Raw genomic sequence first — 17,841 nt, 5'->3', positions numbered from 1 at the left:
AGCTAATATAAAAAGCAAGCAAGTATCTCTATTCTATTACATTTGTATTGTCTTTCCATTAATGACTTTGCCCAGGTTCACATCCCAGCTCTACCCCTCACTGCCTGTTACGACCTTGGTCCAGAGACTTTACCTCTTTCTTCTGAGTCTCCTCATCTATAAAACACAGACGAGAACATTATCTATCTTACAGCACTGTTGCAACGAGTGAAAGAGTAAACATCAGTCCAAAATCTTTTATCTGATTATTTTCTGGCCAAATGAACTTTGAAATTCAGAATTTTATTTTTTTAGAAAGGTGATATGGCAATACTGAGGCCAACAAACATGCAGAACTAGCAGGGCCTGGGGCAGCACGTCACAAGCAAGCAGATTAGTATTTCTTCAGGAAATCAATGGATATTCAAATTAAATAGAATCAATAAAGACTATAAATAGCTGCAAGTAAATTTAGGTCATATTTCAGCACCAAATAAGTTCAGGCAAACTTATGAAAAACACTTTCAGAGCTTTTACTAGATTTTATGATTGTGGATCAGTATGTGTAGAACACTCAGAAAGTGTCTCATACAGAAAAAAGTATAATTTTATTATTTTACAATGGATTTGTGTTAAAATATATCATATACAGATATCTTTGCATATATGATTTTCAAGTATAATCCTCTGAAAATATAATGTGCTACAGATTTATATTGTGTAGGCTTAAAGATTTATAAGAACCTATTTTTCTAACAATCATGATATTTTTCTATATAGACTTGCTATATGACCTTGTGAAAATCAGTGACTATTCTTATTTTAGTCTGCATTTCTTTAACCAAAAACTGCATTTGTCACCTAATAGAAGTCTATCTTATTAAGCAAAATATACAGAACCTCCAAGATCTATGCAAAGAGCTCAGGAAAGTGAATTCCTAGGTAGAAATGGGTGGTGGGTACAAGAGGTCTCTCTGACTTTCCCTTGGCATGTCTCATCTAGAGCACTTTTCTGTTCCATCCAGACTTACTTTGTTTTGTTTCTAAAACAACATTTAAAATCATGAGTGCCAGAGTGATAGAATCAGTTTAAAAGAGACAGCCCTGCTCCCTGGAAGGCAACAGGTATGTTTTCTCTTTTTAATGTTGTTCCCCATTTACCTTGGCATGCTTAGAATTGTACTGTAATAAAGAATGCATACTGCAATATTCTTTTATAACCCCAAACAAGAATTTATAAAAGATTTCTTTAAAAAATTGTGCCCTCTGGAATATGTTCAACTTGTTAAAACAACAACGATAACAAAAACAAAAGCATCTAATATATGAATCAAAGAGGTGGGAGGCAGTAGAGCCAACTCCTGTCTCTTTCCCAGAACATTTCCTTTTTTGGAGGAGTAGTAGTTTGTTGCCTCGAGTATGTTTCACCTGATCTAAAAAGCTATATTACCTTAAATTTTTGTCATAATACATATTCACAGATTACAAAGAAGAGTAATATAGAACCTTATTGGTTGATACAGAAGGTAAGGTCTGGATTAAATTTTGCTCTAGACAAAGCATAGTTCAGAGCTGTGGAGATCAGAATTGTGCCAGACATGCACTCTAAATGTCAAGTGGTAAAACGGGTGCTTCCAAAGTTACGCCATCTACTCAGTTCTCAGAACACTGACTCACAAGGAAAGGGGTGTGGACTGTCACAGGGTTGCTGCCATGAGACCAACGCAACATCAGGACCACCACTCCACTCTAAACACTTGGATTAAATGGCAAAATGCTGCTCCTAACAGTCTCTATCACCTTATCTTTAAGATCCATTTGAATGAGGACATACTTTAAGTCAAGAGACAAGAGACAGGCTGCAACTGTACAAAGGCTCTGAATTTTCAAGGAAGCATAACTTATTTCCTGGCTAAATGAGTAGACTAATTTACTTGAATTAAATATTTAACTTAGTGATACTGTAAGACAGTTGCTCTTATGGTACATGGTGACTCAGTGATGATACAGTGTGTCTGGAGAAAGAGGCCCTGGCTTTGATGCTGGGCCTTACGTAGCTACTCCTTTTCTCTCTCAACGATGGAGGGGGTAGGGGGGAGGGCTGAAGCTCCCTTCCTCCTGAGAAGCATTGGAACAGCCACAAAGTGCCTCTCTACTGTTTATGTACCCATGCTCGTGAGATCGCTCTTCTTGATATACTCTCTCTTCAGTATTATTACTACAGGGTCTGTCATATAGACAACTGAGTTACAGTCCAGTTTAGAGACAAGTTACACTGTCTCCTTGAGGCTGGCTGTGTTTTCTTTTTCTTTTTATTTTATTGAGGGTATAACTGCTTTACAATGTGGTGTTAGTTTCTGCTATACAATGAAGTGAATCAGCTATATGCATACGTCTGTCCCCTCCCTCTTGGGTCTCCCTCCACCCCACTCAATTCAGGTCACCACAGAGCACTGAGCTCGCTGTGCTATACAAAAGGATTCCACATATATGGGTCAAGATATGTTTTTCTCTTTCTGACCTACTTCACTCTGTGTGACACACTCTTAGGTCCTTCCAGATCTCTACAAATGATCCAATGTCATTCCTTTTTATAGGTGAGTAATATTCCATTGTGTGTGTGTATATATACACACAGACATATATACACACACACACAACATCTTCTTTATCCATTCATCTGTTGATGGACATTTAGGGTGCTTCCATAGTGTCTTTGATTTAGAGTGTTACTTTTTGAAAGTTTATTACAGTTTCTTGAGGGGAAATCCTTCCTGAAACCCAATCACTGATCACAAATAACTCTTTGAAGGACTATTGTGAACATAATTGTTACTTAAGAGTACCTGTACTTAGTGCATCATAGGTAATAAATGTCAACTTTACATTTACAAGAAACCAACGCATGTCCTCTATTTCGATTTGGCTACAAACTGGAGTCCTCTAAGTATTTGCCATACTTATTTAAAGGAGATAGAGAAGACTGGATTGAAAAAAATAAATAACAGTAATTGGGTTGATAACCTAATAATAAATATTAGCAAAGGAACTAACAAGCTAACTTATAAAAAAAAAAAAAAAGCTAAGAGGTCCTGTTATAATAAACCAGTAAGTTAGGCCAAGGTCTATTTTATTCCCAAAGTATAGTTAAAAAAAAAAAAAAAAAAAGAACTATTAGCAGGGAAATACAAACAATCCTGGAAAAAGTAATATTAAGTTATTGTGATACTGTGATTTATAATAACAAACATATATTTGGTTTTAACTTCCAGTTCCTAACACAGGCTCCTGAAATCTTATAAACTCCTAAGTGATACGAACACTAGGAACATCTTTTGTTCTAATGAGATTACTCTGGGGGTCTCTCAAATGGAGTTGGTTCCCATAATTAAAACTTTGGAATTATCAGCACCCCACTCCCACTTCTCTGGAGAGACAAGAGGGGCTGAAAATGGAGTTAATAATGGATCATATGTGGCTTAGAGGGTAGAGCATCTACTTGCAATGCTGGAGACCCAGGTTTGATCCCTGGGTCGGGAAGATCCCTTGGAGAAGGAAATGGCACCCCACTCCAGTACTCTTGCCTGGAAAATCCCATGGACGGAGGAGCCTGGTAGGCTGTAGTCCATGGGGTCACAAAGAGTCGGACACGACTGAGTGACGACACCTTATCCATATAAGGAAGCCTCCTTAAAATCCCAATAGTATGGGGTTTGAAAACTTTCAGGCTGGTGAACACATTCATGAACCAGGAGGGTGATGTACATCAACTAGAAAGGGACAGAAGCTTCTGTGCTCTGGGCCTTCCAGACCTCACTCTATATGTCTCTTCATCTGGCTGTACGTTTGTATCCTCCAACACATCCTGTCATAAACTAGAAACGTAAGTAAGGGTTTCCCTGAGTTGTATGAGCTGTTTAGCAAGTAACTGAATTCAAGAGAGAGAAGGTCATGGAACCTCCGATTTGTAGCCCAGTCAGCTAGAAATGGTGGGTAACCTGGGGACCTGCCACTTTCAGCCCAAGTCTGTGTGTGGTGGGGGTCAGGGAGTAGTCTTGAGGATCTGAGCCCTTGACCTGTGGGATCTGATGCTATCTCCAGGGGAACAGAGTTAGAAATGAGTTAAACTGTGGGACACCCTGCCCTTGTTAAAGAATTGCTGGGTAGCTACTGCCCATAGAACAAGACATGGTGACATTCTCAGATAAGACAGAGTATATCTAAGAAATATCCTAAGTTTTACAGCTCTAGAAGAAAGAAAAAAAAAAGCCCCAGCAGCTTTTTTAACCCCAGAAAGTAAATGCTAGCAATCTTAGAGAAGCATGGAATTTCTCAGTGTACAATCAGAAGTAAAACTCATCCCCTTCTGCATAGCACATTGTCACTAGCTTAAAGAAAACAGAAAAACAGATAAAATGTGACTCAGTTTACAGCTCCTGAATCAACTGTCCTAAAAAACCACACTGTTTCCTTGGAGAGTTCAGATTTTAATCAGTGTGAGACACCACAGCCAACTACAGCAGTCACAGATAAAAATGAGTTGCAAGGAGGTAGCCAATGGGAACATTCATGATACCATGGCATTACATTTTTTTAATGTTTATGGCAGCTTGGAAATGTGTATAAAAAATTAAAATACATTACTATTTGAGCCAGGAATTCCACTTCTAAAAATGAAAATTGTTCAAGTCAGAAAGAATGTTTGTGGTAGCCTAATTTAGAAATAACCTAAACGCTTGTAATAAGGGAATAAAGAATTTATGGCACATCCAAACAACTAAGGCATTAAAGGAGGTGGTACAGATTTCCATCTACTGATGTGGAGAGAAAAAAGGCAGGTCACACAACACAGGTATACACACAACTTATGTGTATAAAATTGCGTGAGTTTGTAAATGAACTCCATGTGTATATATTAAACAAGAGAATCTGGTTACTAAATCTCACGAGTGGTTATTGATAGGCGCTAGAATTGTAGATGAATTGTTTTATATTTTTTACTTTTCTGTATTCTGTGACCTTTTAAATGTGAATATATTATTTTTAACTAGAAAAATAAAGTTGTTTTCACTAAAATATTACATAGTAATACTAAATGTATTTTCTAGAAGAACCCCATTAATTTTAATACACTGATTTAATTTTAATTATGGGGAAAAATATTTACTTAGAGGCTATTTCACAATAAGTCTGTTTCATTGTCCCTCTATACATGTATTTCTAAGCTCATCAAATTCTTCTATTTCTTCTCTGACAAAGTTCAAATAGGAAAAACTGCAAGGGAAATAATATTTACTTCCCTGTACTCAAGAGCACTTCATAGCAATCCAAGTGACTGGTGGGGGCTGGTACAATCCCAGTGGAAAATCATGCCCCATTATATTCTCTACCTTCTCCAAAAGGGGCACAACCAAAAAACCCCAAATAATACAGAACCAGAAGTGAAGAGGGGGCTTCCCTGGTGGCTCAGTTGTAAAGAATCTGCCTGCCAACGAAGAAGATAAGGGTTCAATTCCTGGGTTGGCAAGATCCTCTAGTATGGCAACCCACTCTAGTATTCTTGCCTGGGAAATCCCATGGACAGAGGAGCCTGGCAGGCTACAATCCAAGGGGTCACAAAAGAGTCAGATACTACTGAGCGACTAAACAAGTGAAGAGCAGAGAATACTGTGGGTTCTCTCAAATGACAGCCGTGCTCTCTTGCCAGTCAGGTCTCAGGTGCCCAGGCCTGGGCATCCAACAACTGGATTCCTGAGCTCCATCACTGAGTACTAGTTACCTAATCCGGTATAGCATTTACCTCTGGAAAATTATACATAACGTCTGTGATTACCTTAGGACACAGGATGTTCTGGCACTGGAAGCTGATGAGGCACAGAAGAGTTATTAATGATGTGAACTACAAAGAAAGGCATACATTAAAGTAAAAGCTCCATCCAAAAAAGGTCCAGAAAAAGCCCACCAACATGGAGCAAAGACAGTAGAGATGCACCGTGATTAACGACCATGCCCTAAAGCAGATGCCAGTGACAGGAGTAATAAGGAGCTGGGAAGAAACTGAAAGTACACCTGAGGAAAGCTAATTTTAGGGAGAGCAGGTTACCATCAGCTCAGAGGCAGCACGGAGCTGTTCTATTGCTTCATTTGTGGATTGGGGTGCAAAGAGAACCCTGCTGATATTTCTCCCCAATTCAGGATTCTATAAAATCCCAGAGGCAAGTGGGTAAGGCAACTTACCATACAAGGGAGACTAGCCAGGCTATTTCCAGATCAGAGCAACAAGGAATAAACCTTGTCCAGAAAACTTTGTCTGGCAGGCTTCTGAGATGGCCATAGAATCTATAATCTATTCACTGTGAGAATTTCACAAAGACTGCCCTGTACACACATAATCACAACTCAGAGAACCTGACCATGTAAACTTGAGGCTAACCGGCTGGTAGCAACAAATGTTCCAGTAATCTCACTGAGAGCAGATTACAAAAGGAGGCGTGCCAAAGGAAAGAGCAGTAACATGATTCTATAAAATAGACAATCCTACTCACTGCAGCCCTGAAATTAAAAGACGTTCCTTGCTCCTTGGAAGAAAAGCTATGACCAACCTAGACAGCATATTAAAAAGCAGAGACATTACTTTGCTAACAAAGGTCCGTCTAGTCAAAGCTATGGTTTTTCCAGTAGTCATATGTGGATGTGAGAGCTGGACTACAAGGAAAGCTGAGCGCTGAAGAATTGATGCTTTTTAATTGTAGCATTGGAGAAGACTCTTGAGAGTCCCTTGGACTGCAAGGAGATCAAACCAGTCATTCCTAAAGGAAATTCTGAATATTCTTTGGAAGGATTGATGCTAAAGCTGAAGCTCCAATACTTTGGCCACCTGATGAGAAGAACTGGCTCACTGGAAAAGACCCTGATGCTGGGAAAGATTGAAGGTGGAAGAAGAGGGTGACAGAGGATTAGATGGTTGGATGGCATCATCGACTCAATGGATATGAGTTTGACTAAGTTCTGGGAGTTGGTGATGGATAGGGAAGCCTGACATGCTGCAGTCCATGGGGTTACAAAGAGTTGGACATGACTGAGCGACTGAACAGAACTAACCCACTCAGGTTTTATTTTCTGAGCATAGGATAGGAGTAAATTAAATGCTGTACTGAATGCACCCAAGTCTGGACACTGTGGGCCACACGTGCGCTGTATGCAGCATATAGTCAGCTTTGAAAACAAAGTATGCCAAAAAGTAATGTCTTTTTGGCCTGTTACCTGGAAAAGCTCAAAATGTCTAACTAGAAATATTAAAAAATTATACTGGACATTGAATCCAAAGCAGCAGTCCTGCTTTTAGAGCTATGGTTCCTGTTCGTGGATGTGGGAAACTCTGTCACAGAAGATACTTAACCCTGAGGTAGACAGACGGATGAGCACACAACCATAGTTTTCATAAAGCTTTTTTCTTTAAAGAAAAAACAACACAGTATCCTGATTATAGTAATATATCCTCTTATAGGATATTAGGGGGCAACAGGATGAGACGGTTGGATAGCATCATTGACTCAATGGACATGAGTTTGAGCAAGCTCTGGGAGACAGTGAAGGACAGGGAAGCCTGGCGTGCGGCAATCCACGGGGTCACAAACAGTCAGACACAACCAAGCGACTGAACAATAACAAGAATATTTGGAAGACATGAAGAAGTATGAAGAATATAAAAATCCTCTGTTGTTCCACTCTCCAGAGAAGACCACTTTTTACATTTTTGGTACATTTCCTTTCACTTGGGTGTACATGTATCTATATTTAAATCAATTTGTGATCACACTGTGTATGTGGCTTGGGAGACAGCTTTCAAAACTTACTATACTTTAAACAATACCCTAGACCACTAAATATTCTTCCCAGCACCATTATCAATGTTTGTTGTACTGATGCTCTATAATTTATTGAATAATTTTCCTGTTAGGTTAAGTTATGTTTAAAGTTTTGCTACTATAAATCATAATACTGTGATGATTATACATACTTGTATATTTTGCCCATATCTCTGATTATTTCCTTAGGATACATGTCTGGTATAACCATTGGAACTTAATTTTTGAGGCCCCTCATTCACACTGATAGAGCAATTTTCAAAAAGGCTGTGCCAATGAATATTCTACTAGCACCTGAATTTTCCTATATTTTCATCAGCACTGAACATTATTCACAGATATGTTCAACAAAAAATTACTTGTTATACTGAACTTCTATTTTCAAAATAAAATATAATGAGTCTGAATTATGAGCTAAGTGATTTCAAGAAAAAATTTTTAATATCCAGAAACCATAAGTTGTGTGTAATGGAAGGTAAGGTGTTACAATAGTCTTTTCTTTTAAAAGTGATCATTTTTCTGGGGATTAAGGGACATTTGTGTGTGTGTGCTCAGATGCTCAGCCATGTCTGACTCTTGGCAACCCCATGGATTGTAGCCTGCCAGGCTCCTCTGTCCATGGGATTCTCTGAAAATATTAGAGTGGGCTGCCATTTCCTCCTCCAGGAGATCTTCCCCATCCAAGGATGGAACCCGAGTCTGTTAGGTCTCCTGCACTGGCAGGTGGACTTTTTACCACTAGTGCCATTTGGGCATTGAGGTCACCTCAAGTGTATTAGATAGCTACCATAAATAGTATATACAGTAATATGAGGCCTTCCTAATGGTACAAAAGAAAAGTTTTCCCCTAAAGAACTTTCTGTATAATTTTATAAAAGTATGAATCACATAGGCTAAAATAAATCATCAGAGGATGATTTCAAGTGTATTCAATCAAGTGATGGAGACAGAACCCAACGATTCAGGAGATGAAGGATACTGGACATGTTAAAGAAGGTTCATGGATGAAGGGAGTCAGGGGTCCTTTCTGGTTTCTAATTTAATGTCAGTGAGAAGAATTTAAAGCAGAAATAGTATTAACAACAGGAATAATCACTTTTTCGGTGAAGTACAGAATCACAGCCTGGTTGAAATAGGCAAGTATTGAGAAGGAATTTGAAAAAAACATTTGATAAGTAAAATTATCCAAAAGAAGGGCATGGGAATAGTTGGCTAAAGAATAAGGATTCAACATAGTTATTGTTTCTGATGATCCATAATCATGAACATTACTGCTACCACAAACAGCTTTCCACGTCACTTTGCACATTCATTTGAGAAACATTTAAAATTTAGCACATACAGGTGCCACCTGCCCACCAGGTCGGTCTCAGCAGTGTATTATTTTTATTGTTTGACAGCATCTGTACAATCATATAAATATTTTCACATACTTTATAAAAATGGATGGAAAGAGAAAAAAGAAAAACAAGTGGATAAAATGCTAATTTAACTGATGGCAATTGCCAAATATGCCCCAAATGGCATGCTTCTGGCCACATTTGGGTGCTCCCTGAACATAAGCTGGCCAATGCCATGTTCCACTGTGTATAAAATGGATGGAAATATGTCACCAGAGACTGGGAAGAAGACGTCCCTTATTATGTGCAGGTCTATTGCTGGACTTACACTCACTGAATTCTGGTATAGGAGAGTTGCATGTAGGTTGGATCCAGGCTGCCCGAACGAGTCCTAGCTCCACCACTTACTACATCTGTTAGTCTGTAAAATGGGAATGATAGCACCTAGGCTCAATGGGTTTTTGTACAGATTAAATGAGGTAATACATATAAACATTACTTACAGCAAACAGTTCCTGGCAAAAAGTAGCTGTTCAATAAAAGACAGCATCTCTTCCTACACCACTGTCGCCATCACTTTTTCAAGAATATTCTACATTCAATATAAAGACTGTCTGAAACAGAGTCTTGTACAAGAATGAAAAGTTTATTTTCATGAAGAATTACTTGGCAATTTTATAAAGGATGAATCGGTGTAATAGGAAGAGAAATGGCTTGGAGAAAAGCTGAAAGTAGGTGTGGGAATCTGAATGTGACAGAGTTAGATCCTGGTAGTTGTGGAAATGAAAAGGGAAGACAAAATTAAGTCTCTGTGGTAGAAAAGAGCACCTCTCTCTCTTTTATGCCCTAACACATACAGTACTATTTGTTTAAGCATAATCGAAAACTATGATAGCTGGATGCCTTAAATCCAGTTTATATAATTTCATACATAAACACACACAAATGCAGAAAAGATGATTTATATATAGCTAGTGATACTTTGGATATCATTAACATATGTTTACTTATGAAAATAACTGAAGCCTTGATTTTTCATCAACTTCAGTTAAAGCGGTTTCATTTAAGAATCTTTGAGCTTCACATGGTTTATAATTTTCTTAGTAGAAAATACATGTTCAGCATAAAAAATATAAGGGAAGGTTCACACATAAATATGCGAAAATAGAAAGTCTTCTCACAAACTTGCATGTTACTAGTATTCAATATTAGGAGTAATGATTGTTTTACTTTTCTGTTAATTGGGAGAAACTCTTATTTAAGTCTTATTCAAGAGGGCTATTAAAATTCACATATTATATGATGATTTAATATATACTTATTTTATTAAAGCATGGAAATAAACACACACACTAATGAACTTATTCACTATTAAAACACTTCAGATTTTACTGTTAAAAAATAACATTATACACAATCAGAAAAGAAGAAATATACTATTTCATCACTAACCCTAACATTTTGTCCCTGGTAGAGCATGTAGTTTTATTAGTATTTCTTCTCAAAGAAGTGAAAAGTTACTGGAAAGAAAATTTGGAGAGACTAAAAATCTTTCAGCTCTGGTATCTGGGTCTCTGCAAATGCTGTCTCCTCCCCATTCCCCACCCCTAACGTCCCTTGCCTCCAGTTTATAATCAGATTAACTCTTGCACATCCTTTAGGTCTTAGTTCAAACATTACTTACTTCAACTGGAAAATTTCCCTGGACCTTCCTAATAAAACATGCTTGGCTCTATACCATAGCACTCATGCATGGATGCTCAGGCATATCCGACTCTTTGTGACCCTATGGACTGTAGCCTTTCAGTCTCCTCTGCCTATGGAATTTTCCTGGCAAGAATACTGGAGTGGGTTGCCATTTCCTCATCCAGGGGATCTTCCCAGCCCAGGAATCAAACCCGCATCTCCTGTGTTGGCAGGCAGATTCTTTAGCGCTGAGCCACCTGGGAAGCCATTTTATCAATACTTGTTGAAGCACCCCACCTCCTGCTTGTCAATAAGCTCAGAAAATACAGAGGAGCAGGCTTGGGCACTGTGCTATACCTCAGGACCTAGCATAGCGCGGAGCATAAATTACAGGTGGGATACTTGAGTGTGTGCTGAATGAAGGGCCGAGGGTCTGATCTTATGATTAAAATTATGCATTATTTTCTAAACATTTATTTTCGCTGGGGGTTCTAATGGTCCCTAAGGTTTTTTCTTCCCCAGGAAAAATAAAGTACAGATAAAAAGTTATATATAATTTTCTGGACCATCTTCCCAGGTTTAGAAGCCCTGCACTAGACTGTAGTGAGTTGATGCTATGAAGTTTCTTGGTCAACAGCCATTTGGCTTCCCCTGCCAAAATGCCCACTGGGTCATGCACTTGTTTCATTAAAACATATGCAGTTCCCAGGCAGAATGGGGTTTTACTCTTGTGCAATGATATAAATGAGTAAAAATACATTAGTAAATGTCAATGGAGTTATCTCAGAACCAGACACTTTCAGTAGTCACCAAAAAACAAACACTTTCTATTTCATCTTCAGGGGATTATTTTCCTTCCTTATTATAATCAGCAGATTATTCCCTACTATATGGGAAAGTCTGATCTGAAATCTACACCCATACTGTCCCTTGGGAAGTATGGTCACTAGGGATTAGAATTCCATGTCCAGTTCCTACAAAACGTGATTGTCCTTTTGCAACTAAGTAGTTCATACTTGTTTTACAGCAGCTCTGACATCATTGTTTCATCTTTTTTCCTTGACTGTGAATTCACTCTGGCCAAGGGCCACTATTTCTCAGTCTTTAGAACTGGATTTTGCATCAAGGGATGCTCAATAAATATTTCTGATCAACTGACAGACCAAACACATGTAGTACAGTAGTACAGGATCCTTACATGTAGTACAGTATCGTTACTACAGTCACAGATGTTACATACAAGCTAACTCCTTATACATGACTGTGTAAGTGCCAGACACTCTAAACAAACACTAAAGCAAATTGTGACTACCAAGGGAAAACTGGACACTTATGCAGTAACAGTGTGTCTGAAGTTGGTCATCACACACAGTCTGTAACCTGAAAATCAAAGGCTTGACCAGAGCTTCTCTTCTTAATGTGTCTGCTGCTGTATCATTTCTTCGTCGTCTGCCTCTTACTATCTGTATTTGCGAAAGGTATTTTCTAATTCAAAAAATAATTCAAATCTTAAGAGTTACCTTTGTAACCAAATGGTCTATTTTACTGTACTAAACTGATCTATTTCACTTCTCAATGTCGGATTCCTCTTCTTTAAAAGAAAGCTAATGGGAAAACAAGTATTTCTTGATAACCGACTTTTGTTTTTAACCAATTATTTTCCTGTTTGCAAAGGCCCAAGAAAGGGCAATGGTGAAATGTGAATTTAAGCTACTAACCACCTTTAGTCTGTCCGGCAAACAACTAGCTTAGGCTATTCCAAAAGGTTACAAAAACAGAAACAAAACTAGAAATACATACTAAAAAGGCAAGAGACCTAACAATGGGGCTTACAACTGTTGAAGCTCAAATCACTGTCTCATGAATAACTATTACACAAATAACTAACATTTATAGGGCACAGAGGATGAGATGGCTGGATGGCATCACTGACTCGATGGACACGAGTTTGAGTAAACTCAGGGAGTTGGTGATAGACAGGGAGGCCTGGCATGCTGCGATTCATGGGGTCGCAAAGAGTAGGACACGACTGAGCAACTGAACTGAACTTACATTAAACATCTTAGTTAATGCTCCTAACTTACTATCGTGGCTACCACTCCTAACAACTTACTATAGTCCAGCCCAGCATCCCACTGTGTGCTGTTGACATGTCCCTTCCAATCCCCCCCATAACAATATCTGCCTGTGATTCTACAGTTAGCATACAAGGTGGAGCCTAGTCCAAGTGTCACTTCCTGGATGAAGCCTTTCTTGAACCTTCTTCTTGCAATCAATGATTTGGACATTTGTTCCAGGTTTTTACAAAAGTGTACTAAAAGAAATGAGAGATAGCTGATCTCCTTGACTACCAGTAAGTACTGAACTAATGAAGTGAGTTTTATTCCCATGTATTTAAGAGTTAAGGTGGGCTGAAACTCTGGGTCTGGTCTACACTGTGGGCAGCAGAGTGAAGACAAGAGCTGTTTTCAGAAAACAGAAGTTGGAAACCTCAAAGTTTCTACTAATGAGGCCACAATGAGATTATCATCTTAAGAAGATACATGACGTTTTTGCCCATTTTCTCTCATGGGAGTCGGGGGCCCCAGCACAGAATTTGCACAGTCAGATGTCCTTCCTTCTGTCTACAAATCAACTGGGGAGTGTTCTGTGCACACTCTCTGTGTCTGGGCACCAAGTGCTCCATTTTTGTTAACACAGTAAGGTTCCTGTTATCACCGGTCCAGCAATCACCACTTATAGGTTAATAGCTGAATTACATTTAACAACTGTCTCTAGCATTACTATTCAGGCAGACATTTCTTGGGTTTAAGTCACTCTTTAGACATCCAGAGTTAGCCAGTAGAATAAAATCCCTGTCTTTTATTTACCTGCCTTCCTAGATCACTAAACCTATGGATGTTTTCTTGGGCCTGGACTTTCTTTTATTACTTCTAATACTAATAATTTGAAATTGTTGCTTCTTTTACCCAGTTGAAGGCAGAATTCCAAAATTCATTTGCCAGCCTCTCTCTATTTTCCTCCACCCCTTCTCCAGCTGATTCTAAGGTGTTGGAAACCTTCTATTTGTCTGTTTCCTCTAACCCAAGGATGTGTCACTTGAGCTTAGGTTGCAGCCCTCATGTTTCCATTACAGATTTCTCTATAGAGAATTCAAACAGCACCACTACAAATGCTTACGTGAACCAAGCAGCTCACTTTTGCTTACTCACAGGAATCTTGCTCAAAAAACAAATAGGTATGCAAACGATTGTTGCTGTTGTTCAGCCGCTAAGTAGAGTCCAACTCTTCCTGACCCCCACAAGACTGTACCCCACCAGGCTCCTTTGTCCATGGGGTTTCCCAGGCAAGGATACAGGAGTGGGTTGCCATTTCCTTCTCCAGGGGATCTTCCTGACCCAGAGATTGAACCTGTGTCTCTTGCATTGGCAGGCAGATTCTTTACCACTGAGCCACCTGGGAAGCCCATTCAAATGATTAAGTTTGCTCAAAATCAAAGACAATGACACATTAAATTTTATAATTAAGGGAATATATGATATTGTGTGACTTTCAAAATAAATATTTTTAAAAACAAAATATGCAGACTGAGGCATCCGCTGAAAAGACTTCTTGGTAGCATTCTCAAAATGTACTTTTATTCCCTAAAGATTTTTAAAGCTCGAGAGGCTGTTCTAAACAGTACTGGCATTGTATGCGCCTCCAGCTGATGTCTCCTGACCGCCATGCAGCACATTCTGAAACTCAGAGCCAAAGGAAGCTGTCCAACAGACAAACCAATTGTTAAAGGGTGCAAAGGGCCTTAGAAACTACTTAAACATTGCCCTTAAAGACACACCCAAATGACTGCTTTGTGCTTCGATGCTAACCCTCCCTAAAAGTGGCTAACTGGGAAAATAAAATCCTTTTCAGACACAAAGAGTGAAATCTGAGTCATGATAAGATTGCAATGCTTGGTCAAGGGCAAGGAATCACTTTTTCTAACCCAACTGCTAGGTGCAATTCACCTTGTGCCCTCTGCCCTGCAGTATGCCTAAACACTGGGCAGATTTTATGTAAAATTTATTCTCATATGTGAGCATTTCTTTCTTCATTATTTTAACGGTAGAGAACAAACCCTAGCTAAGAGGCCAGTGCACAAAAGTACAAAACAATTTCATTCAAATTCATTTTCTTCCCTATGGTATTAAGTTCACAAAATTTAGGGGTAGAAGATAAAAGCCTGTCAGAATTTAGAAAAGGTTCTGGGAGAAAGTCACAAGTCAAGAGACTACAAAGGTCTCAAAGGGACTGACAGTGGAGATTTCACATGGGTCAACAGTTACCACAAACAACTTATAAAAAGCAATGCCTAATAGGTTCCATGGGTAGGAATTACCTTATCAATCATGCTTAACCTTTTAAGGTATTATGCTTTTTTGAGACCACATTCATTAAATAAGCACTGAATGTAAAACTGCTTTCTCATCTAATCTTACAATCTATATTATTTTAAAGAAAGAATGTTTGACCATGTATTTTCTAGATATCACAGCCTGTTTAACATTATATCCTGATGATAGGATACCCTTCGTGAGTGCTTCAACTATACCACGTACACTCCTATAATTAATTAGTCATGCAATTTTACCTTACTCTATTAAAAATAACTATAATTTCTATAATATGTTAGCATCTAATCAGAATTAATAGCTTTTCCATTGGTTGATTAGGGTCAGATGTGATAAGTGATCTCAAATGTTCTTTAGAGCCTTCAAGACAAAGAACTCTAAGCAAGCACCAGCATCTTTTGAAAGGATACCTCAGAGGGCAGGGAAAAAATATTTTCCCCCAGTAAAGTAGAGAAGGGGAGCTGGTGGTAGGTTTAAGGATGAAAGGTTTTCAGGGCCATTAGCTATTTTAGAGTATGGGTTCCTCCTGCTTCTCCCTGACCCTCCCAGCCTGATTAACAATGAGGATGCTGGTGAGATACTGGAGGACGGGTTCTGACCATACCTTCATGGGTAGGCTCTGGGTCAGGTGTAAGTGAGATGTCATCCAGCTCTCGCAGGCAGAGCCATTCTCCATCCATAGACACTCGGAATTTGCAAAGGTAGATGGTCTCCATGGCAGCCTGTGTGATCTTGTCAGTGGTGGGGGTTGGCATGTCGGTTGGAGGCGTCAGAGCAGACATGATGACTCAGCTGGGACCACAATACACACACACACACACACACACACACACACACACACACACACACCAAAAAAATAAATAAATAAAAACCCTCCTCAACAAAAACCCCCAAATCCGAAGCTCTGCAACAAAGCTCTCAAGAAAAGGGGCAGGTGAGGGTTTAAAAAAAAAAAAAAGACAGAAAAATACCTATCCTTTAAGCACCAAGTGTTCAAGATAAATAATTCTATGCTATGTTTTCTCAGAGGCAGTTCCTACCACATAGCAAAATAAGATGATGCTTATCTTCTTCCAGGTTCTCTCCTGTTATCTTCCCTTCCCTACCCCCTTCTTTTTCAGCTGAGGCAGAGGCTTGAAATCCTGCACAGTCGATGCTACCTTAGTTGGCTTAAAAAAAAAAACTGGCCTCTGTATGAGTAAGTGAAAAATCCTCCTTCTTTTTACAGAAAAAAAAAATACAAAGGAAAAAAATGAACAAAAAATAAACCAATATTTTCTGTTTAGCTTTAAAAAAAAAATCCTGAATTGCAGAAATCACTTCCAGGATCTGCTCAGAGGAGCCGGGATGCTGAGTTCTAATAGGATTGGTTGTGCGCAGTAAAGCAGGGTGTTGACCAAAATGGCTGACTAATGAACTGAACTGAAAATTCAAGCTCATGTGACCAGCTGCTCTGAACGTAGGGCGAGCAATTCCCAGGATGCTTTATAGATGCTGCTGATGCAGGGAGAGCAATTAGGCTGCCTGCTCTCATCGTGCACAACCCACTCCCAGACTGTGCTAGTCAAACTGTGATCAGACATAACACAATGCACGTATTCTCATCAATTTCCCTTGCTGTAGGATAAAAGGGCTGGGTAACAGGAGGACAATTAATACTGGGTAACGCTGCACAGCAAAAATGGTAAAAGAGGTAGTTAGATTAATTTAACAAGCACATAATTCACTTCTTTTATCCTTATATACTTAGCTATCAAAATTCTTTGCTCTGCTAAAGGTGGTGTTTTAAGAAAAACTAAAGCAGATTTTTTATTTAAATATACTTTCAGGCATTCATAATTTTCTTCTCCAAAGTACAAAGACTTAATTTTTCAGACTGGACAGAAGTGCAAGAAAAACAAACAAACAAAAAAAAAAACAAAAACAAAACCCTAGAAGTTAAATCCTTCCTGATTTATGGCAGTCCTTCTTTCACTTCTGACACTGCTGTATTCACCAAGTTTCTACATTAGACTGTTTCTAATAAGAGGATAAAACTATGCTATATCTTAAAATTTCTCCCACCCTGGAACATCCTAAGTGCACATTATCATATTCTCTCTATTTTGCACATTTTATTTTTCTATCTTTTGGCCACACCACAAGGCTTGTAGGGTCTTAGTTTGCTGACCAGGCATTGATCCTGTGCTCCCTGCACTGGGAATGTGGAGTTCTAACCACTGGACCACTAGGGAAGTCCTATCATATTATCTTAAACCAATCAATCAGTTTGCTCATCTACATATCTATATTATCTAATGAGGCCTTTATGCCTTGGAAGTGAAAACTTAGGTACTTGCTTTCTGAGCTACAAAAATAACAAAGAGATAAGGGATGACAGAGATTTTCTTTGAAAATGCTTTGGATGGTTGAAAACAATTTTTTTTTCTTTTGCTGGAGGGTCTGGTTTTAAGAAGGAACATAAAACTTCAAGAAATATGTCCCAAGATGATTTATTCTGTTCTAGGATTTCTTATGAGAGGGATATCTAACAACTGAAAGAAAGATTTCTTCTTGAGTTTATTAAAACGTCATGTT

General features: G+C 38.7%; 1 protein-coding gene across 13 annotated transcripts in view; it reads right to left on the bottom strand.

Moving 5' to 3' along the window:
* RUFY3 (RUN and FYVE domain containing 3) overlaps positions 1-17,841 on the bottom strand; it is a 94,461-nt gene that overhangs the window by 56,501 nt on the left and 20,119 nt on the right. For 5 of the 13 annotated variants that reach the window (XM_060417176.1, XM_060417171.1, XM_060417172.1 and 2 more), the window contains exon 2: positions 15,869-16,056. The exons of 3 other annotated variants lie outside the window; for them this stretch is intronic. In XM_060417176.1, coding sequence (XP_060273159.1) covers positions 15,869-16,046 — 178 coding nt within the window. In that variant the 5' untranslated portion in view covers positions 16,047-16,056. Of the gene's footprint in view, positions 1-15,868; positions 16,668-17,841 lie in introns of those variants that run through there. 5 more of the 13 variants (XM_042251492.1, XM_060417173.1, XM_060417175.1 and 2 more) reach the window with 2 other exon arrangements.

Source organism: Ovis aries, chromosome 6 (genome assembly GCF_016772045.2).
Source record: "Ovis aries strain OAR_USU_Benz2616 breed Rambouillet chromosome 6, ARS-UI_Ramb_v3.0, whole genome shotgun sequence".
Classification (NCBI taxonomy): Eukaryota; Metazoa; Chordata; class Mammalia; order Artiodactyla; family Bovidae; genus Ovis; species Ovis aries.
This window is presented reverse-complemented; position numbering and strand designations above follow the sequence as displayed.